Genomic DNA, 23271 nt, shown 5'->3' on the forward strand with positions numbered 1-23271 from the left:
TGATTTCATTATTTTTAAAGCTGGCACCCACAAAAGAATTCCAATTATTATCTGTCCAGTTTAGAGAAAAGCATAAACTGAAACCTCTACATTACAAAATTCTGTACTTCTATTAATTCAGCCTTTGCATCTTTTTGTGGCAGTCACATCACATTGTTTACTCATATTTATTTTATTTTAGGTAAAATCCCTAATTGTGTTTTATATAGGATGTTCTTAAGTTACCCCTTTCTCAACATGCATGGTATATTTGAGTTTTTGAGTGTACATGTGTAAACACATTTCCCCCTCTAAACAAGAGAATGAAATATAGCTGGATTCAAGGACATTTAAGTGAATTACATAGTTGGTTAAACAATTACACAGAGACTGATGTCTCTAGGAGAGAGGTTTCCAATGATATGCATCAGGACTCTGTCCTGTTAAACATGTTTATTAATGATTGGGGTGAATATGTAGAAATGAGGCAGATTTGTCAAATTGAGGATAATGGTGCTGAGAATAAGTGAAAATTTATTTGGATAACAGAATCAAGATCAAAAGGACCTCAACAGACTGACTTGAGGAGATAAAATGTACCTGAATAATCATTTATCTATCCATCAATTCATTCCACAAAGCTTATATTGAATACCTATTTTGTGCCAAACACTATTGTAGGTGCTGGGAATCCTATATAATAAAGAGCTAATATTCAAATGGTCGTCATGCCCTCATGCCATCACAGCTCAGACATTCAACACTAGGGAGAGAGGAATTGGGACCAGCCAGGCACAAATGAGCTCACAAGAGAGGAATGGGGACCAGACAGGCTGTGGCCCGGGAGAGGGACAAGCTGCCCACCCGTGATCCCGGGTGCCAGCAGCTGCTTCTGTGCCTGCAGCCCGGGAGAGGAACAAGCCGCATGCCCCACGGTCCTGGGTGCCAGCGGCTGGGGCTGCAGCCTGGGAGAGGGACAAGCTGCCAGCCCAGCGGTCCTGGGCGCCAGCGGCTTCACCTGTGCCTGCGACCTGGGAGAGAGACAAGCTACCTGCCCTGTGGTCCTGAGTGCCTGCAGCTGCAGCCCAGGCAAAGCTGCGCACCAATGGTCCCCTGCGGCTGTGGCCGGCCCGGGCGAAGCCAGTCCGGGTTCTGGGTGCCTGTGGCCAGCCAGAGGAGGGAATCCTGGGTCCCGGGTGCAGGGTGAGGCAGAGGCAGTTAGAGGTGATCAGGCCAGCAGGGGAGCAGTGAGGGGCGATCAAGCTGGTAGGAGAGCAGTTAGGGGCAATCAGGCAGGCAGGCAGAGGTGGTTAGGGGCAATCAGGCAGACAGGCAGGCAAGTGGTTAGGAGCCAGTGGTCCCAGATTGCGAGAAGCAGTCAAACATCCCCTGAGGCATCCCGGATTGTAGAGGTGCAAGCCGGACTAAGGGACCCCTCCCCCATGCACGAATTTCGTGCACCAGGCCTCTAGTCTTATATAATAAAAGCCCAATATGCAAATCAACCAAACGGCAGAACAACCGGTTGCTATGACGCACACTGACCAGCAGGGGCAGACGCTCAATGCAGGAGCTGTTCCCTGGTGGTCAGTGAGCTCCCACAGAGGGAGTGCTGCTTAGCCAGAAGCCAGAGTGCAGCAACAGTGGCAGGAGCCTTTCCCACCTCTGTGGCAGCATTAAAGAGCAGTGAGCTGAGTGGTAAGGAGCAGCGAGCAGGTGTGTGGTAAGGAACAAGGGGTCTTGGATTGCAAGAAGGCGCAGGCCAGGCTGAGGGATCCCTCCAAGTGCAAGAATTTTGTACGCTGGGCCTCTAGTCTATTTATATAAAAGCCTAAGCAATCCGCCAACTGGCCGGTAGCTATGATGCACACTGACCACGAGGGGGCAGACAACGCAGGAGCTACTGAGCTGCAGTGACTTGGAAGCTGCGATTCTCGGGTGACACACCCAGAACCAGAGAGGAGGGAGCCCGATTCCAGGGTGCGTCACCCGAGAACCGCCCTCTCGCTATCCAGGACCCCTCAGGGGATGTCGGAGAGCCAGTTTTGGCCCGATCCCCCGCAGGCCAGGCCAATGGACCCCACCAGGCCTCTAGAACAGTAAATAAAACAGATAGGTCCCACCTACATAGGGCTAATCTAGTGGAGAAGACAGACAATAATAAACAAACCTCTCTATATTGTGTGATTAAAACAAACTGGATGCTGTGATGTATGTGGGAGATCCACTTCTGTAGTCAAAGAATATCACTTTAAAGGGGTGACATTTCAGTTGGGAACTAAAACAAGAGAGGGAGCTAGCTATGCAAAGTTCTGGGGAGAGAATATCGGGCAATGGTAGCAGCAAGAACAAAGGCCCTGAGGCAAAAGTGGTTTAGAGTATTCCAGGAAGAGAAAGGCAGGCAGGCTGTAGCACAGTGGGCGAGAGAGCCTCATTGGATGTGGGAGAAGTAGGCAGAGGCCAGCTCTCAAATCCTTGTATATTATGGTAAAGAATTTCACTTTTTAAATTAAAAGTGCAATAGGAAGCTGTTGAAAATGATGCCATTTTTATCATAACAAAATAAGCACCAATTTAGGGTCTTTTTGAATGTTATTTGGTTTGGCAACAATCCAAAAAGATAGGTTTTTGTTTTCCCCACTTGCAGAAACTTCAGGGCTAGAGTCACTTGGCTAAGATCCCACAACTAGGATCTGAGTAAGGAAGTGCCAGTCTGCCCACTAGGCTTCAGGCTCTTCCTCCTTGGCCCTGCCTTCACTCAGGCCTGGAATGTCCCTTCCTATTCTGGTACTGGGTTCTCCCAGCCCATTCAGCTGGACTGCTCTGCAGTGAGTGTGGGTTAGGTGCCTGTTCCCATTCTCACTCTAACGTTGCTTCTGTCTCCAAACTCACGCTGACTACCCAGTGCATCTGGGGGCAGAGCAGCACTGTATTGGGGAAAGAAGACCAAACTCCATCATTACTAAGTATGCAGCCATGACAGTTAGTGAATTTACAAATGAGATTTTATTTTTAAGAGGCCACATTTTCATTTTTATCTTTCCCTTCATCTATGTTCTTCAAGATGAGAAAAGATGTGGAGATGCATAACCTAGCCAAGAGATATTTGGCTGAAATTATTAAAGAGGAATGCTGGAATTCAATGGCTGTGAAAGGTCGGGCTCTGAAGGTAACAGATATAACTGCAAATATAAGGTACACACCTTAACTTAGCCAGTGAGAAATTTCATTGAAAGTCTCATGGCAGAAAAAATTTTTAAAAAGAACTTTAAGAAAATCTATACATTAAAAAAGCATTCAAAGCATACCTTGCCCCTTTCTGTACTGAATTTTACCTAGATGTGTCACTTTTTCTCATCTCATTCTTCTCTCTCTGCCCAGTCTCTGTGTACTTCCAACCTAGCATCTTTTAAGATTTGTCTTAGCATCTCTTTTCTCTATGACACTACCTGCATCCAAATCTTCATATCTGTCTGCTTCAAAATGTCACTCACCATCCACACAGATTGAAAATTAAAAATACTATTTTTCACCTTTCTACCTGTGCCTGCCTTCACATTTTCTAAAGGACTGTTTTTCACGCTTTTTCATTGAGATTCCCATTTCCCTCTTTGTGTAGGGTGACCCAAAGTCCCAGTTTATACCTGTGATCCTAGAGTAACTATTAACAGCACCCTTTTCACTTTTAATTATGCCCCATACCCCATTTGGTTATGGTCAGACTACATTTATGTGATTGCATATTCCTCAAAAACAGAGTTTTGGACTAGATAATTCTTTATTGTGGATTGAATGTAGGATGTTTTGCAACATCCCTGGCCTCTCTGCTAGACCCCAATACTCCCATTAGTAAAAATCAAAAATGCCTCGAGATATTGCCAGATGTCCTTGAGGGGCTGGAGAGGTGGGGGAAGGGCAAGCAACATCACTCCTAGTTGAGAACCACTGCTCCAGATGTAAATCCTTCACAAAACACAGCATTTTTTTAAATGAAATCTTTATTGTTCAGATTATTACATTTGTTCCTCTTTTTTTCCCCCATAACTCCCCTCCTCCCAGTTCCCGCCCCACCCTCCGCCCTCACTCCCTACCCACTGTCCTCATTCTTAGGTGCATGATTTTTTTCCAGTCTCTTCCCGAATCTCCCACACCCCTTTCCCCCCCAAGAATAGTCAGTCCATTCCCTTTCTATGTTCCTGATTCTATTATAATCATCAGTTCATTCTGTTCATCAGATTATTTATTCACTTGATTCTTAGATTCACTTGTTGATAGATAAATATTTGTTGTTCATAATTTGTATCTTTACCTTTCTCTTCTTCCTCCTCTTCTTAAAGGATACCTTTCAGCATTTCATATAATCCTGGTTTGGTGGTGATGAACTCCTTTAGCTTTTCCTTATCTGTGAAGCTCTTTATCTGACCTTCAATTCTGAATGATAGCTTTGCTGGATAAAGTAATCTTTGTTGTAGGTTCTGGGTATTCATCACTTTGAATATTTCTTGCCACTCCCTTCTGGCCTGCAAAGTTTCTGTTGAGAAATCAGCTGACAGTCGTATGGGTATTCCCTTGTAGGTAACTGAGTTTCTTTCTCTTGCTGCTTTTAAGATTCTCTCTTTGTCTTTTGCTCTTGGCATTTTAATTATGATGTGTCTTGGTGTGGTTCTCTTTGGATTCCTTTTATTTGGGGTTCTCTGCACTTCTTAGACCTGTAAGTCTATTTCTTTCACCAGGTGGGGGAAGTTTTCTGTCATTATTTTTTCAAATAGGTTTTCAACATCTTGCTCTCTCTCATCTTCTGGCACCCCTATAATTCTGATGTTGGTATGCTTGAAGCTATCCCAGAGGCTCCTTACACTATCTTCATATTTTCGGATCCTTTTTTCACTTTGCTTTTCTGGTTGGGTGTTTTTTGCTTCTTCGCATTTCAAATCTTTGACTTGATTCTTGCACTCCTCTGGTCTGCTGTTGGGAGTCTGTATAATATTCTTTATTTCAGTCAGTGTATGCTTAATTTCTAGTTGGTTCTTTATCATAATATTGAGGGTCTCATTAGATTTCTTGAGGATCTCACTACATTTATCGGCAGTTTCTAGAAATTTGAGAGACCTTAAAAGTGTGGTTTTGAGCTCTATATCTTCCATTTCTGACATTTGCATCCTGTTTCTTTGTCTCCGCATTTTTTTATGTTTTCTTGGTGCACCCCCTAGTGGTCTTTGTGCACAGTCTTGTAGTTAAGCCTTGATTGTTGTAGGTAATACTAGGGGGGATTTGACTTCCAGGCCAAGTGGCTGTGAGAATCAGCTGTGTCTGCAGTGAGAGAACTTCTGTACTCTAGGGAGGTGCTAATCTAGCCTTTGCCTGAGGCTATCCGGCAAATGCCTCTGTGCAGGGCTTGGGCAGGGCGGGTCCCAGGGGATCTACAGGGCGGGCAGAGCGAGCAGTTATGGCTGCTCTCAGTCCCATCCCCAGAGGCTCTGCCTCTCAGAGTCCCAGCAACTGCTGCAAACCTCGGAGAGAAAGCTGCCTTCTAGTTTCGACCGAAGCCAGACAGTCCCGCTTCTCCCATTTGAGTCTGGGTCCCTAGAGACTCGCCCAGATCTGGAGCTCAGAGTCTGAGACTCCCTCCCGATTGAAACAGACAACCGCACCCTCAGCCGCCAGCCCGCTCCGCATGCACTCCTCACCTTAGTATTTGACTTCAGCACTGCGCCTCCTCTGAGTCTCGGTATGCTATTCTCTTTCCTCCGAGTTGTAGAACTTCCACTTAGCCAGCCTTCCTGTGGTTCTGGATGATGTCCGTTCCGTCTTTTTTTTTTTTTTTTTAATATATTTTATTGATTTTTTACAGAGAGGAAGGGAGAGAGATAGAGAGTTAGAAACATCAGTGAGAGAGAAACATCGATCAGCTGCCTCCTGCACATCTCCCACTGGGGATATGTCCGCAACCCAGGTACATGCCCTTGACCGGAATCGAACCTGGGACCTTTCAGTCCGCAGGCCGACGCTCTATCCACCGAGCCAAACCAGTTTCGGCCGTTCCATCTTTTAGTTGTATTTTTGAAGTGGTTGTTCGAGGCAGCAAACTCCAGCGTTAATCTATGCTGCCATCTTGGTTTCCAAAACACAGCAGTTTTAACCAAAGTTTAGGCCTGTACTAATGGAATATATTGTTTTATTTTCAAGAAACTTTCCATTTCACTCATACATGATAACCTGTGAATTAATTTTCATCAGGGGAAACATCCCCCACTCCATTCTAGATACACACACTTGCACTAACAATGGATTTCTTTTGTGTGTTTTTCCAACAAGTGCTTTCATATCCCGTACGTGGTTGAGAACTTCCCAATGAAAGAACGCACGGCAGAAGAGCTGAAAGAAGTGAAGAGGGTTTTGCAGCAAAGGAAGATTGAAACAGAGTGTTTGAAAGTACAATTTTAAATATATGTGTGTTTTTATAAGTGATATGTTTTACTTCAAAACCTTCACACAGATTTGAGTTGGGATACAATTTAGAATAAATTTAGATATTGTCTGTACTTATATTTTCATTTCGTATTAATTTGTAGAACATATCCCAATGAATATAGGAATCAAATCCACAGAATCAAGAAGCCTGTATCCTGCACAACACTGGCTAGCCTTTAAATGTGAGGATACTGCCCAGCCAGTGTGGCTTAGTGGTTGAGCATCAAGAGGTCACAGTTCTATTCCCTGTCAGGGCACATGCCCGGGTTACAGGCTGGATCCCCTGTGTGGGGCGTGCAGGAGACAGCCCTGAATGATTCTCTCTCATCATTGATGTTTCTCTCTCTCTCTCCCTTTCCCTTCCTCTCTGAAATCAATCAAAGTATATTTTAAAAATAAAAAAAATAAATGTGAGGCTATACTTTAAAAAAAGAGATTTGGGAATGAAATGTCCTACTCTTTTTATCTTCTCATCTCTCTAGGGATTGAATTAAGATAATTGATCAAAGATGAAGTAGTGTCTGTTTTGATATGCTTTTTCCTAAAGCAATTCCAGCTTTTTACAAAGCAGCAATCTCTATCAAACCACTACAAAAACACTTGACCCACTAGTGTAGTTTTTTTTTGGCAAGAACCTTGCATCCATTATTTTTCTGAAACATAAAATTGTGTATGTGTGTTCCCCCCCCATCCTGCGTGGTTCAGGGTTCAGGATCTGGAAGAGGAGCCGCACGCAAATGCAAGAGAGGAGACAAGAGATAATTTGGAAATACTGGGATGCCAGGCGGGCAAGTCCAACTAAAGGGGAAGGACTTCTACCGGTGCCCAGGCCTCACCAGCCTTTTATTCATCTTTGGTTAAACATAAAACCCTTAATCAGGCAGGTAATTGCAGTGACAGACAGGCTATCTTAAAGGTCAGTAAATATTAGGAGGATTTACTCTGAGACTATTTGATCAAGAAATAGCTTAAGCCCCCATTGTCTGAACTAGACAATCGGTGCATAACTCAGGCCCTTGCCGTGGGTTCAAGGGTCACCAGCATTCTGGGATCCTTGTTTGCACTTCTCTGCTAGTGAAGACAATGGGCGGCCTCCTGCATAAAATGAAGGTGTATTTAATTCTTCTTAACCTACCCACCAGTCCTATGTGAACAAGTTCCTTTATAAAACATGAAAAGGTGTATTTTTTTAATGCTTAAGTTCTAACAAAGACTCAAAATATTTACAAACAGCTATCATCCTGACATCAAAATATAAATATTACATACTAGCAAGGACAATTTCTACTCTTTTGACTTACCCATAGTTTATCAGTTTCCAAAGCTTTCATCTCTTCAGCAGTTTTAAGTCTATCCATCACTTTGAATTCAGTTGTTGACAGGACAATTTAACTTCTTTTTAAAAAACAAACAAACATATTTTTATTGATTTCAGAGAGGTAGGGAGAGGGAGAGAGAAATAGAAACAAAAAATGAGAGAGAACCACTGATCAGCAGACTCCTGCACATCCCCTTCTAGAGATCCAGCCCACAACCTAGACATGTGCTCTGACTAAAAATTAAACTGTGATCACTTGGTTCATAGGTCAATGCTTAATCACCAAGCTCTACCAGCCGGGACAATTTAACATCTTAATGTGATTGTTGAAGCAATTAAGTTGTCACAAAATTGCCCTTTAGAGAATTCTTATTAACTTCCATGTCACCTTTTTCTATATTTAGCTACGGAAGGAAATTATAGAGGTTCAGTCTGCTATGACCATGGTTAAAAAGCCTCGTCATGAAGAGGAGGATGAAGAGGAGGAAGAAGACGTGACAGTAAAAGATACCAAGTTGCCCAATTACCTGCTTGGCAGTCTGTGTACTGATTTTGGGATACATGCCTCTTTGTTGTCAAGCCAATTGGAACTTCACTCCAGAGAGGAGAAAATCAACCAAATTATATTACTAAAAGTGGGTGAATTTTTTCTTTATCCCTGAAAATCTCTAATCATTCTCATGAGGTGTCTTACAAAGGCTCAAAAATTGAAATCTCATGCCAATCAAGTGATGTCTTTATATACACAGATGTTCTTTAAATATCCACGTTCGTTAAGCAAAGCTGTGTACAAGAGTTTCTTTCATCCATTTGGATTGGGTTCTGTGATAACAGATTTCCTAAAAAGCACCTACACTGGCTGACACCACAAACAAACCATTCTTCTACTTAGATCTTCAGTAAGCTCAAAGATAGAAGAAATCCTTGAATGCCATCTTCACGGAAACCCAGACGTCAATTAGGACCTCCTTGTATGATCAAGATGTGATTGTTTGTCTATTCCCTTAACCTTGGAAATATAATTTCCTCCCTAAGATTTGCATAACTTCTGGGGCTCGGAAATAAGGTGCAGCATGCCTCAGGCTCTAAGCTCCTACTGCTTGCTTTCCACCAAACAAAAATCAGTCTCAGAATACATCTGTACATGCCTACGGAAGGTTTTTGAGGATTCAGTGATGAAGATTACACCAATACAAATAGTCTGAAATTTAATGTTGGCCATTCCTGATCCTGGAAGTCCTTCAGCCATGTCTACACTTTGAGTTCTAGCCTCCTGCCATGGTACTCTGCTCTCTCTTCCTATCTATTTCTCTTCTCCTTCAACCCCTGAAATTCCTGTGCATTTATAATAAGAACTGTTTAGTTACCTCTTTTCTTGCCCAGTTTCTGTTGAACTATGCATTTAAGGTCTCACGTTTCTGCTGCTTTATTAAACCATTTTCCTACAAAAAGGTCCTTTGAGCCTAAGATAAATTCCGGTGCCAGCTGCTAAGATCATTTTCCCACCCTGCTTTAATGGTTTCATCTTCAATAGGATAGATATAGAGACTGAACTCTGATGGTAAAATAAAGGCTACTTTGAATTGATCCATTGTTCCTAGCAGAGATGGGAATAATTCATTTGAACCCACCTGCCACCTTAGTAATTGGCTGATCCACCTCGCCAACTTGCATCCCCTTCTTACCTGAGAATAACCTGACTGTATATGGGATCAATATTGTGTGTGCTTGTGCTTGTGCTTGTCTAGTAGATTCTCCAAACAACCTCTGTAGGCCGTCTCTTCCTTACTACATCTCCCCCAAACACAGTTCCAAAGAAAAGACATTTCCCAATTTAAGCACGTACACATTGCTTTTTGCATGTTTTATGATCATTTTTTAAGAATATATACAAAAGAGCTTCCAACTATACATCACCCACTTCAGCATTTTGAGTTATAACTTACATTTTGGGAAGAAGGTTGTGGTATAAGTTGTTGCCTTAATCCTATGTATGGGATTCCACTGTAGGTTACTGAACCAAGAAATGATTTAATATAAACAGTGTTTTAGAAAGATTAATTTACTGAAACTTAAAATGATTTTGTGGGAAAAGTAAAGTTGTAGGATTATGTTACCAGTAAAGATATAATGTGATGTGTTTTCAGTAACATATTGATATAACATATTGATATTTCAGGATATCACTTACAAGGTAAAAACTATTTTCAATAATGAGTTTGATGCTGCATATAAACAAAAAGAGTTTGAAATTGCACGTGTGAAGGAAAGAAATGTAAGAATTCAAGAAATTATTTTAGATCTGGAATTGGAAGAATTAGTCTGGCTACCAGAACTTGATGACAGTGAGAAGCCAGAGAGAACCCTTGTTGTGGAAAATAGTGAGGTACTGGCAAGCTGCATTATCCCTTCTTTTGTTTTCCATGACAGTTTCTTACACTCTTATTTACTCATTTTGTTTGTACTACTGGGAGTGACAGCATTCCCAGTTATAAGTAACAAAAAGAGTTGACATAGCCTCTGCAATAATGAAGATTTCTTTCCCACGTTCCTCAGAGGAGATTTGGACACCAAGTCTAGAAAGAAGTGGGAACCTCAGACTGGAGACTTGTGGGGAGTCTGGGAGTCTGTCTTCATCTCTTGGCCCTCTTCTCTCTGCATTTCAGCTTCCTAGTCTAGCAGTTTCTGCTTTGTATCTCCCTCACTGAAGAGAGTAGCTGATCTGAACCTGAATCTCTAATTCCCAATTCCAGATTTACCTGGGAGGGGGCTCCTTGGCGCAGCTGTGCCCAGTGCCTGTGCCGCAGGAGTTTGGGTTCCATTGTGGGAGGGAGGCTGACAGCACTCCAGTAATCATTTAGGCCATTAGGGCAGCACGGGTCCCAAAGAAAGGGGGCTTCCTGGACAGCCTTCTTAAAAGGTGTGTGGCACAGAGGTAATGAACAAGAAATGCTTGAAGAAAACAAAGTACAACCACATCTCATTTCTAAAAAGTACAAAATGCTAGAGAATGCTCCAAGAAAACCCCTCGTTCACATGAAATGATCTAAATTGCTTTGGGACAAAAGGTAACAGTGTCGCTTAGAAGTAATGGCAAACATTTATACGGTCACTGTTCGAAGTACCCTGAATAGATTGAGACTAAGTTATCATTATAAAACCTTATAAAATAGGTACCAATATTACCTCCATTTTACAGAAAAGGAAACAGGCACAGAGAGGTGAAGTAGCTTGACCACACTTACAAAGGTAGTAGTAAGTAACAGAGTTAGGGTTTGAACTCAATCATTATACTTCCGAGTACTTCCTCTTAACCTCTGCACTCCACGGTACTTGTTTAAGGAAGTCGGTTCTTCCAGAGCCAGACTCTAGCTACAAGACTTAAGACACAAGGACCCCAACCTGCTTCTCTCACCTAGGCCCTGCTCTGGTCTCACGTTGTATGCACATAATTAACCCTGCCCACTGCTTCCTCTCATATGCTAATCCCTTCTGCATTTAGGAGAGTGATCTTATAAACCATTTTGTCCTTCCCTGCTTAATCCCTGCGGTAGCTGCTCTGAGACCCACAAGTCTCTTTCTGATGGCACAACCCTGGGCCTCCTTCACTCCAGCTGCTCTCCCTGCCTCGCTCTGTTCTGGCCACACTTGCATTCTCACAATTCCTTGAATGTCCCAAGCTTTGACCTCTCAGAACCTCTATCCTGAAGGATTTGGCTTAGATGGCACTTCTTTGGACCCCTTCCCTTCCCATCTAAACCAGGTCCCCTGTTTAATTTCTTTAGTGACAGAGATGGATTTAGAGAGCTAATAGAGAAATAACTATTTTTTTCAACCTTCTCATTTTAGACCTTATCTTCATTCCAAATATAGGAAATTGGTTATAAAATCTGGATATACCCTTTATCCCCTTGATATCTTCTAAACTCTTCTTAGTATGTGGAAGGAAAGTTTAGTTGAATTTTCTAAGAACAGCAGAAAAACACATTTTTTTTCTTTCAGATTACAATTCAAAAACATGTTCCTCCTTGGCAAAAAGCCAAAAAAGAATTGTTAGCAGCCCAAAAAATGGAGCAATGGCTTCAGTCACAGGTATGCAGTTTTGCACAGTACCTAAAACCCTCATTCCTTTATGGGTCCCTGCTCCTAATTTGGTTTCATAGTGTTGTTCTTGAACTCTACTATAGAAACATACCAACATACTTGTCATGGTCAGAGTCACTGGAATCTCAGTGGCCCCCTTCCTCTCTCCCCTCCATGCCACTGCTCACCCTTCCCTTCCTAAATGCAGTCATTCTAACATTGAGTGGGAGGCTGCCTGGGGTGCCACTAGAGCAGTGATGGCGAACCTTTTGAGCTCGGCGTGCCGGCATTTTGAAAAACTCTAACTTAACTCTGGTGCTGTGTCACATATAGAAATTTCTTGATATTTGCAACCATAGTAAAACTAAGACTTATGTTTTTGACATTTATTTTATATTTTTAAATGCCATTTAACAAAGAAAAATCAACCAAAAAAATGAGTTTGCGCGTCACCTCTGACACGCGTGTCATAGGTTCGCCATCACTGCACTAGAGTGTCCAATCTCTGGGTCAGCTACCTGCCCTTGTTGACCCTGGCTCTTTCCCAGGCCAATGACACCAGACATCGAGCCCTGATGGACATGATGGGAGGAGTCCTGGAAGTCAAGAAGGAAGATATTCTGAGAATGGTGAGATTTCCGACATCCTTATCAAAATGGAATTTGGGTGATGAGAACTTTTTACATTTGACCATTTTTGTCTATATGAACCTGAGCTTTAAAATTCTACAGTAAAAACAAGTAAACAACCTCCAGTACCTTATAAACATACCACATCAGACAAATAAGATACTGGGAATCACAGACTTGCCTTTCAATCTGACAAATAGGGCAAACAAACAAAAACAAGCAACCATAGTGTTTTGGTCTCACTGAAAGCAGGGATAATGCTGCACCTGTTATTCTCCAGAGAACCATTCCCTTTGACACCTGACATAGGTGCCCCTGGAGCTCAGGTATAGTTCTAGCTATGAGGATATCAACACATACCTCCAAACCTGTCACCTAAGAGTCTGGATATCCCAAACTGTCCAACCTCTTTAAGTTACAGAAAAACAGTTGTAACATTTTTTTTCTTATATTTTGGTCCAAGTGTCAGGTTATTATCTTGCCACTGTGAAGAACTATCCCGTGTTAAAGGGCCCTTGCTTTGAACTGTAATGATAACCCTGAACTTGTATTGTACTGTTTCATATAGGTTTGTGCTCCACTACATGCTTTCCTTTCTATCTTCAGGTGATTCCTCAGCCTGCTTTCATGGCAAAACCTGATGCTATATGGACTGAAGAGGAAAGAAAACAATTCAAAGAGTATGAGAAAAAAGTCAGGGAGTTAAATGAAGAAAGAGATAAGTATAGAAAGGTCAGAAGTGCAAATAATTCATATATCCTACCATATCCAGGATTGTTTCAGTATATTTTCAAATTAAGTGTTCTTGATTTTCTCATTGTCGTCAGTAGTTGAAGGATAGTGTTTCAACTGAAATTTTGAAGAGAATTTAGGGAACTAGATGGATACAAAGTTAAAGAGTTAGAACAATTTAAAACAAGAAGAATGTATTTTAAATTTTTTAAGTGCTTCCTGATTTCAACATTTCCCATGTTATTACAATTCATTTGGTTCTCCAATCATTCTTCAGATGTTTCATGCACACCTATTACAGTATATTCAAGGCACTGCTCTGTATTGTCTGCAGCTATTTGAGTTCAGTAATACTCTTGCTTGATTTACTCTCAATCTCAAGGAAAGGACTTGAGGGAAGGACACCATCAGCCCAGCACACACTTTACAGTTCTAATTTGAGATTTTTGCAATGCAGTTCCACTTTTATCTCCTTCCACTGTGAAGAAACATTCCCACATCAAAATTGCTTACAATTATAATGGAGATATAAAAGCTGATGGTATACAACCAAATAAATAATATTTATTCCTCTGTGAAGAAAATAAAATCATACCATCATTTGAGGCAGGACAGTTTGTCAGCTTTACAGTGGCTGTATCTCATGAACAATTTCTTTGAACCTATTGTTAACCTGTCACGTTTTTATTCACTGCAGTCCTCTAAGAGTGCCCTGGCATTTTGTCTTAAGATAGTACTTACCTGAAAGCCAAAATGAGTAGTTTTGAATGCAGTAAAGATTGCAAGGAGTTGGGGGATAGGAATAAAGTGTGGTTATTTACTCCGTGGTCCTGCACAGTATGATACTGCACTGCCCACACCCTTACCTCCCTGCTTCCTGGTCATGCTCACTTGGTAAAACCCAGCCTTAGCAAAGCCCAGCACTTGGCCTTGTCTGCACTTGCACCTGCAGTAGGTAAAGAAAATAAAAATACTGACTGGTTTCACTCTAATGGCCTTAATCTTTATTAGGTCCTGACACCTGCTCAGCAAAGCTAGTCCATTTCCCTGCTAACTTAGTCCACATCACCTGGGGAGCTTGTTAAAAATGCAGATTCGGATCCCATCATTCTCAGGAAATGGGAGCATCTTCAGAATCCTAACAAGCAGCCAGGCAGTGAGCCAACCACACTTTAAGCACCCGGGTCCTACACTTCACGCGGTCTCTAGCCTCGAACTTCCAACCTCCATTCCCCTGTCACCTTATGTTCTGTTGCACTTGGAGAAGAGAAGCAATAAAAGATTTCCCTTACTCTTCTGCCACTATGTCTTCCAGCCCCTAAAGTAAATCCCTAGAATCTCCCTGCTTTGCTGTTTCTTATGGAAGAAATGGCCTTGCGTCCACCCAGGCCGGGTCCTCCCCTTGTGCACTAGCACCATCCGGTCTCACCCTGCAGCATGGCTACTCCAGCACTTTGCCTTTCCCCTGCGTCATCAATTTTCCCCTCTCTGCTGGAGTTTTCCTACCAACATACACATGCTGTAATCTTTTACATTGTATACAAAAGGAAAAGGAAAAAGACTTTTTTGAAGGAGACTCTGGAGTTCTTTCTACTATTCTTGTTACTTAAAAATAAAAAGTTAAAAGAAAAGAATTCCTTTGATCCCACTTTCCTGTCAATCCACTACTCAGTGTCTCCTCAAAAAAACCTCCAGAAACAAACTATAATCATTCCTATTTCTCCCTTCTCAATCTTTAAAAAATAAATAAATAAATAAATAAATAAATAAATAAATAAATAAGGAAGGTGGAGGGGAGGGGGACAGATATTGAGCAAGTGATAAAGCAAATGGGGCAGAATATTAACAGCTGATTAAATTAGTTAAAAGTATATGGGAATTCTTTGTACTACTGTAACTTTTCTGTAAATTTGAAGTCATATCAAAACTTAAAAGATACCAAAAAATTTAAAGATAAAAATTGTAGCAACATGTCTAGAATTGATCTGCAGATGTTTTCTTTAAAAATGTAAACTTATAGTTTTTCACTTACCTAGTGTTTGCTTAGCTCTATGTCCTGGTGGAATTTTTTTAAAAAGGGGTGGGAACCAGCCGGTATGGCTCAGCAGTTGAGCCCCAATCTTTGACCCTTGCACCAAGAGGTCACTGGTACAATTCCTGGTCAGGGCACATACCTAGGTTGTGGGCTTGATCCCCAGAAGGGGACGTGCAAGAGGCAGTTGATCCCTCCATTGACCTCTCCCCGGGCCAAACCCCAAAAGGAGTCATATACAATGCTCTATGTAATACTTTAAACAATAAGATAAAACTTAAAAAAAAAAAAGAGGCAGTTGATTGATGTTTCTCATCGATGTTTCTATCTCTCTCCCTCTCTCTTTCTCTCTCTCTAAAAATCAGTAAAAACATATTTTAAAAAACATAAAAGGAGGTGGGACTTTTTTTTTTTACCTGATGTAGAACTGCTTAGAAAAATAAAACATACCAAAAAACAAGAAAGAATATATATTCCCTTCTTATTTCCTTAAAATCTAAACAATTCTATGAAAATATATTCATGGCCTTTACAAAAAATCAAGATTTCTTTTTCCAGGCTGAATGTGTGCCTGGAAATTTCTGTCCTATATAGAGTCAGAATTTTCTGGAAAGATTTGCTGTGATTTGTTTCACTAGGCTTACCGCCACCTGCATCATTAGTAATGATCAGTGATTTTTAACTTTCTTTTTTTCAGTAAAATATTTTTCAGCAAAAATCTCAGACTCACAATCTATTAAATCCAGGTACAACATCTCTGATTGAAGGGGGCCGAAGAGCCCAGAACACCACTCAAGACTTGCCTGCCACCTGCCCCTCCCTTGTGGCAAAATGTGAACATCACTTCCTAGGACATTTGATGTCCCTAAACGTTAACTTTGCTGTTGACTTCCTTTCTTTTAGTCCTTAGAAGCAGAATTGAGGAAACTTCAAAACTCAATTCAAGAAAGCACACAGAATTTTGATGAATATTTGAAAAGACTCTTTGAAAGGAGAGTGAAGGCAGAAATGGTTATCAACCAGGTAAATAAAAGATTCCTTACATAACTCCTTTAAAAACGAGTTTCCAGGTCCTCTCAGTGTTCTTGGGATATTGACCAACGTCCTTTCTGGCACCAGGGTCCTAGGGGCTCTGGCCCTGGCTCCCACTCTAGCCTCATCTGTGCCACCCGCCTCCTCGCTTGCCACACTCCCTCCTCTGATGCCTTTTGACCTTCCTCCCAACTCTACTAGTAATATTCTCTGCCAACAACTTTGCATCCTGGCCTGTATCTATTTATCTGTCAGATTCCAGCTTAAAAGCCAACTCCTCAAGCTACATTAGATCTTCCTATCATATACTTTGTTCTTTTGCTTTGAATCATGTATTTACAACTAAATTTTAATTTGTGTGTGGTTACTTTTTAATGCTCCCAGCACTATCTTCATGAGTCTGTCTGGTTCATCCCTGTATCTCCGATGACTAGCGAAGGGCTGGGTTCATCTTTATGTTAAATAAATGAATAATCCACATGCACAAAAGATCAAGTGAAAAACCTGGCTTAATTTCATTCAGCAGTAAGAATATAAATGAAGCATGCATTGACTAGAGAAGCAAGAAATCAAGAAGTGGAGCCCTTAAATTCTGAGGGAAAATTATGCCTGACATTGGATTTTATACCTTACCAAGCTATCAACTGAGTGTAAGAGAAGAAGAATATTTTGAGAAATGCAAAGTCTCAAAAATTTACATGCACCCACTTTCAGGGAGCTGCTGGAAAATGTGTCTCACCAAAGCAAGGGGACCAACCAAAAAAGATGAGGGCAGTTAAAGGGACCTTGAGGAAGCAATCTGTATCCTAGGCAGCCCAACAGGAATGCTATCCCCAAAAGGTTTTATTTAAGAGAGTTTAATGCATGGACTCTTTACAAGGGAAGCAGCAAGGAATGGCAAAACACACCGAGACTGGAAACAATGGGAAACCAGTATCATCTCTAGAGCTAAAGAGGCAAGGAGAGGGAGCTGTCACCAGGGCCCAGCAAGACCTGTAGCCATGGGAGAGGTGCCACTCCTCAGCAGACATAGCCATAGATAGAACATAACGACTGGCTGGTAGGAAGGGAGTGTGTGCATATGGCAGTTGGGTGGGGAAAGACTGGAAATGAGTATCCCAGCATTAGTCATAAGAGCAGCATTAGTCATAATGGCCAAAGAGTAAAAATAATCCAAATGTCCAACAATTGTAAATGGGTACATAAAATATGGTTTATCCATATAATAGAATGTTATTCAGCAAAAAAAGGTAGTGCATGCTACGACATGGATGAACCTTGAAAACATGCTAAGTGAAAGAAGCCATATACCAAGGTCACATATTGAATAATTCCATGTATATGAAATGTCCAGAATAGGCAAATCCATAGAGACAGAAAGTTAATTAGTGGTTGCCTTGGGGCTGAGGCAGGGAGGTCTCTGGAGGGTGAGCAGGGTGGGGCGGAGAGAAATGGGAAATGACTGCTAAAGGATTTATTTTTAGAGTGAGAAATATTCTAAAATTGATTGTGGTGATGGTTGTACAACTCTGTGAATATAGTAAAAATCAAAATGGGTTATATACTTAAATAAGTGTATGGACTGGGAAACACATCTTATAAAGCTATTATTTTAAAAAGATACACTTATAACATCTTTCATACAAGAGAATGAGAAAACTATCACAGACTACTAAGTAATATCAAAAGGACTCAGGAACCAACTTTAAAAGCTCCCCTAAATGGAACAATTTAAGATTCAACAATGGTAAATAATTACAACAAACAGAAACCCATCAAATTTGTTTAAATTTATGAATTTGTGATAATTTTAAAAAGTAAAAAGTGCTAATGGTTCACTTTCAGAAGATAACAACCAATTCATTATCTAAATAAACTGATAAAGAGAAAGCATCAAGTATTTATTCTACCTTTCTATATGTATTACTAGAGGCCTGGTACACAAAAATTTGTGCACTCGGGGGGGGGGGGTGTCCCCTCAGCCCTGCCTGTGCCCTCTTGCAGTCTGGGACCCCTTGGGGGATGTCCACCTGCTGGCTTAGGCTCGCTCCCCCGGGGAACCGGGTCTAAGCTGGCAGTCAGACATCCCTCTGGCAGCCTGGGAGCCCTCGGGGGATGCCCACTTGCCAGCAGAGAGCAGGCCTAAGCTGCAGTTGGACATCCTTAGTGCTGCTGAGGTGGTAAGAGAGGCTCCCACCACCACTGCTGTGCTGGCAGCCATCAGCCTGGCTTGTGGCTGAGCAGAGCTCCCCCTGTGGGAGCGCACTGACCACCAGGGGGCAGCTACTGCATTGAGCATCTGCCCCCTAGTGGTCAGTGTGTGTCATAACGACCAGTCATTCCCAGTTGTTCTGCTGTTAGGGTCAATTTGCATATTACCCTTTTATTATATAGGATAATCAAAAGGCAGATAAAGAGAAACCTCTCTTTATAAAATAACTAGAGTCCTGATGCACGAAAATACATGAAAGAGTAGGCCTTCCTTCCCCTGGCTGCCAGCACCTGGCTTCCTCCCTCCAGCCCTGGCTTCATCAGGAAGGACATCCAGAATAATGTCTGGAAGGATGTCTGGTCTAATTAGCATATTACCCTTTTATTATTATAGATTTCAATTAGTAAGTTAAAAAAGGGTATAATAGAAATAGAGTATTACCATTTTGCAACTCTCAATGGATTAATGGACCTGGGCATTGAGCATTGATAGCTGCTAACATCACAAAAAGAAAAGACAACCTGATATTATACATACGTCTGCTTTTCAAAGAACACAGTATCTCCTACAGTCTTGCTAAAGGGACCAAACAGACCTCTGATTCAGCTGCCAATTCTCAGGAAATACATGGGATGAAGGACCCTGATAAATTCACCATAAATATACAACTAGTAAAATGCAGACTAGTTGATAACTGCAGACAAACGTAAGGAAAAGAAAGGGATGGAAAGGAATCTGTGGAGTATAAGAAACTTAACAAACATTATATTTTTTTAATGGAAAAGTTATACTATTGTACTTGGACAAAGATACTTGGGTAATAAAACTATAAGGAAACACAAGAAAGTGATTACTCTGAGTCAGGACAGTGGTTATGATTGGGGTGGAGGCTATGATGGGACACATGGAAGGGCTTTGGGTAGTGGCAAAGTTCTGTTTCATGAACTGGACAGTGACTACAAGGGTGTCTGCCTTTATAATAATTCATTAAACTCCACATTTGTTTGTTACATTTTTTCTGTATATAGGTTTTACCTTACAATGAAAAGATGAAAAGTATAAAACAACTGAGTAGTTATTGTAACAGTTTATATCCCCATTTTCTTAAAAAAAGATTCATCTTTCTTATATGTCATAAACTTGCTTGATGAGTGCCAAGTCTTTGGCCCTAAGTAGAATAATCCTTTATTATTATTATTTTTTAAATCTTTATTGTTGAGAGTATTACAGATGAAAAATTCTTTCTTAAGTAGGACTATTGATCATTCCCCCTTTTTAAATATTCCCACAGGAGGAATTGAAAATAAATAACCTTCTCTTTTCTTTACTGTTGGATGAAGAATTAAGCACCAGAGAAACATTTCTAAACAACTATCTTAAAAAGAAGCAGGAGGAGAAAGTAAGTATAGTATCTGATACATGAGTGCAGCATTTTTTGATAAGACATGCTCCTTTTTTAACAAGAGCACACATGCCTAGACCCTTCCTTCCTTCCATATTCCTACTCAGCTATGTGCATTCCATGGCTCCCTGTCTGGAACTTTGCTCCAGGGTGAGGTGAAAGTTATGATTCTTCATTTGCAATCTTTTAGTCAAAAGAACTATATATCTTTCATGTGACATCTATAATAATAAAAACATAATATGCTAATTAGACTGAACGTCCTTCCAGACAACCTTCCAGACAAAGGAAGGGCTATAAGGGAAGCCTGAGTCCCGGGTGCCAGAGGGAAGCCAGTGCCGGCAGCCAGGGGAAGGAAGGCCTATTCTTGCATGAATTTCGTGCATCGGGCCTCTAGTATGGTTTATAAAATGAGGCCATATAGCTTCATGGTTAAAAAAAAAAACACCTGATTTTAATCACTGACTGGCTATGGGGCCTTGGACAAGACATATACTAGTAGCCTTTTAAGCTATTTGCAAGCTCTTCACTAGGGAATGTTGTTCTCTCTGGACCATTTGGCACCCTAAGTTTTACTAATGTAAGCAGTGGGTTAGCTTATAGAATAAAAAGCTGTCATATTCTGTAAAACCTTATCTAATAAATAGGAGCATGGATAGATGAGTTTCATTAAAGAGACAATGAAAGAAAAATGCTTGTCACATAATTTTCTAAGTATGTCAGCCTTTATTGGTAATATTAATAAAAGTTAAGTTATGAGCATGGTTGATTTAAAGTACCATATATGACATATGTACTTATTCTTTGCTAAGAGTCTGTTAAGCAGTATATGCAAAGCACCTTCTACATACAACCCTACTCATAGCAACCCTGCAGGGTACTGGCATTCCTCACAGATGTGTAGACCATCTCAGAGAGACTGGTAACATGCCTAAGTCGCCAACTAGGATGTAATATGGCAGAAACTGGAACTGTGGAAATAAATGAAGACCATCTAAATGAGAATAAGCAGACTGTTCATTCAGAGCTTGGTATAGTAAGGGAACCAGCCATCATCATTTGTGTTTGGCAGACATTCAAAGGCAGGCAGAGGGATGGGAAAACTTTATAATGAAAAAAAGAGAGGGCTTCAGATGCCCTCTATTCTGATGTTATTGGCATGAGGAAGCGGGGTGGGGGGGTGGGAGAGAGGAAGTTATTTAGAAATTCAGCAACCTATGTGATTGGTTTGGGGAGAATATTGGCTTTCTCTGGTTGGTCCTAAGTTAGAGATGGTGGCAAATATTTTAAAAGATGAAAGTTATGTTTCAAGTCTTGACAGTTTGGGGCCAGTTGCTGTAGAGGTTAGGAATAAGAGTTCTATTTTTATATTTGATCTGGCCATTGTCCTCTTATATATTCAGTCTCTCAGAACCCAGCTCCAGGAGACTCCCGAGCCTGTGAGATTTTATCATCCACGTTGCCCTGCCGAGAAGGTAGCATGCTCTGTAGTCCCTTCCACACTCGCATACAGAGCTGGCATACTCAGAAACAGGTGATTAGATGTTTGTTTCTTTAAAGTCTCCCGTTGGTTAGTTTTTCTATAAATGTTATCTGCAGCCCAACTGGTGTGGCTCAGCGGTTGAGCATTGACCTATGAACCAGGAGGTCGAGGTTAGATTCCCAGTCAGGACACATGCCTGGGTTGCAGGCTCGATCCCCAATAGGAGGCAGCCAATCAATTATTTTGTCTTATCATTGATGTTTCTATCTCTCTCTCCCTCTCCCTTCCTCTCTCTGAAATCAATAAAAACATATATTTTTTAAAAATGTTATCTGCAATGGATACATCACTGACACATTTATCTTGTACTAGAAATTCCTTGTTCTTTTTAGTGCCTCAAATATTTGTGTTTATTCTGAAAAATATTCAGTTACAACTGGCTATTCCCAATGTTATTATAGAGCCAGACTGTAGAGGCCATCCAGAAAGCTAAAGATGACCTTGATTTGTACAAGGAGCACTATGACAACTTACTGGCAGAAGACAAGGTGAGAGCCATAGTCTTACCCACTTACCAATGCAGTAGAGTTGCTGCTGCCTGGACTTAAGGGAAGATTAAAAGAATTACAATTTAATTTCCTCATAGATTCTTCTCCTACTAAAATTCTCAATTATGAGTTAATTCCATTCTATACCTTTGTATATTTCTGAAAATCACTGTGTAAAATAAATGTGTGTAAACATCTCTGTTTACGCTTTCTCTTGCACAAAAATGAGAGAGATCATCTAGACGTTGGAGCTTTTCAAATTTCAGGTTGCAGGCCCCATTAGCTGGTTATGATATCAATTTGGTAGACTATGATCAGCAGTTTTTAATGGAAAATAATGGAATAGAAAAGTAAATAAAGAAGGATGGAGTAGCCCTTTCTAGTGTTCTTTAATGGTAGGCCCAAGGACCGAAGGGTAGTGGGTTCGCTGCCTGGCCCCAGTCGGGGCACATGTGGGAGGCAATGAGTCAATTAAAGAAAAAAGAAGAAGAATGGAATAGGAATGGAATGAAATGGAATGGAATAGATTTTGCATGTTTTATGGGTAAATATGTTGTAAAACTTCAGTTCTAAGACCTCTTATATGAAATAATATTTTTAATTCACTAATGTGCTTCCTATTAAAAATCTTTGAGAAATCCTTATACAGTGAGTGGTCACTCCCTAACAAGCCTTCTTTATAAACCAAGTTTTCATGGCTTTTAAAAATCAAAGTGATAATAACCCTCTATGGGCAACAAATGAAATGTTTCTGAAACAATTGCAATCCTGCAATGATCTGTTTGTGCTTAGGTTATGGATCGCAGCTTTAAAAAGGAATTTTCTGAAATCCCCAGTTATCAGGTGGATATGCTCTACAAACTCTTTAAACGGCGACCAAGGTCTGTATCTCCTTTGCTATCATGTATCTGAGGAAAAGTCTCTAAATAAATAGGAATGTTATCAGATTTCAGCTTTTCTCACAATTAGATGGAAATACTCAGCCTAACATCTTTTATGTGAAAATGTTCAAGTGTCTTGATATAATTCAGTTTTTTAAAAGATTATTCTTATATCTTAAGGTTAGTAATGAAGAATAATCATTTCTTTTCATTATGTAAAAATAGTTACCTAGGTAAGCAAAGAGTCCCTTGTGGTATGAATTGGAACTACATGTAAAAGGCTTCCAGGACAAAATAAGTTTGGGGGAAACCTTGGGTTAAAAAAACAGAAAAGTTAAACAGTTTTCTTTACAAGAACTTCTCAGAACTTGTTTTTGGCCTTTGGGTCTCCAAATACAAAAAAATGGAGTAAGCAGTGTGTTCCAAACTTATTTTACCACAAATCACTTTTTCTCAGAGCATCTCATGG

The 23271-nt window shown here is 40.8% G+C and overlaps 1 protein-coding gene across 1 annotated transcript in view; it reads left to right on the plus strand.

Moving 5' to 3' along the window:
• CFAP43 (cilia and flagella associated protein 43) overlaps window positions 1-23271 on the plus strand; it is an 89037-nt gene that overhangs the window by 55095 nt on the left and 10671 nt on the right. Inside the window, exons 21-31 of the mRNA XM_036336067.1 lie at window positions 3044-3148; window positions 6295-6411; window positions 8173-8403; window positions 9948-10154; window positions 11771-11860; window positions 12400-12480; window positions 13087-13212; window positions 16148-16267; window positions 19780-19887; window positions 21835-21921; window positions 22714-22802. Of these exons, the coding sequence (XP_036191960.1) occupies window positions 3044-3148; window positions 6295-6411; window positions 8173-8403; window positions 9948-10154; window positions 11771-11860; window positions 12400-12480; window positions 13087-13212; window positions 16148-16267; window positions 19780-19887; window positions 21835-21921; window positions 22714-22802 (1361 nt within the window). The remainder of the gene's footprint in view (window positions 1-3043; window positions 3149-6294; window positions 6412-8172; window positions 8404-9947; window positions 10155-11770; window positions 11861-12399; window positions 12481-13086; window positions 13213-16147; window positions 16268-19779; window positions 19888-21834; window positions 21922-22713; window positions 22803-23271) is intronic.

This window comes from Myotis myotis, unplaced genomic scaffold (assembly GCF_014108235.1).
Source record: "Myotis myotis isolate mMyoMyo1 unplaced genomic scaffold, mMyoMyo1.p scaffold_m19_p_15, whole genome shotgun sequence".
Taxonomy (NCBI): Eukaryota; Metazoa; Chordata; class Mammalia; order Chiroptera; family Vespertilionidae; genus Myotis; species Myotis myotis.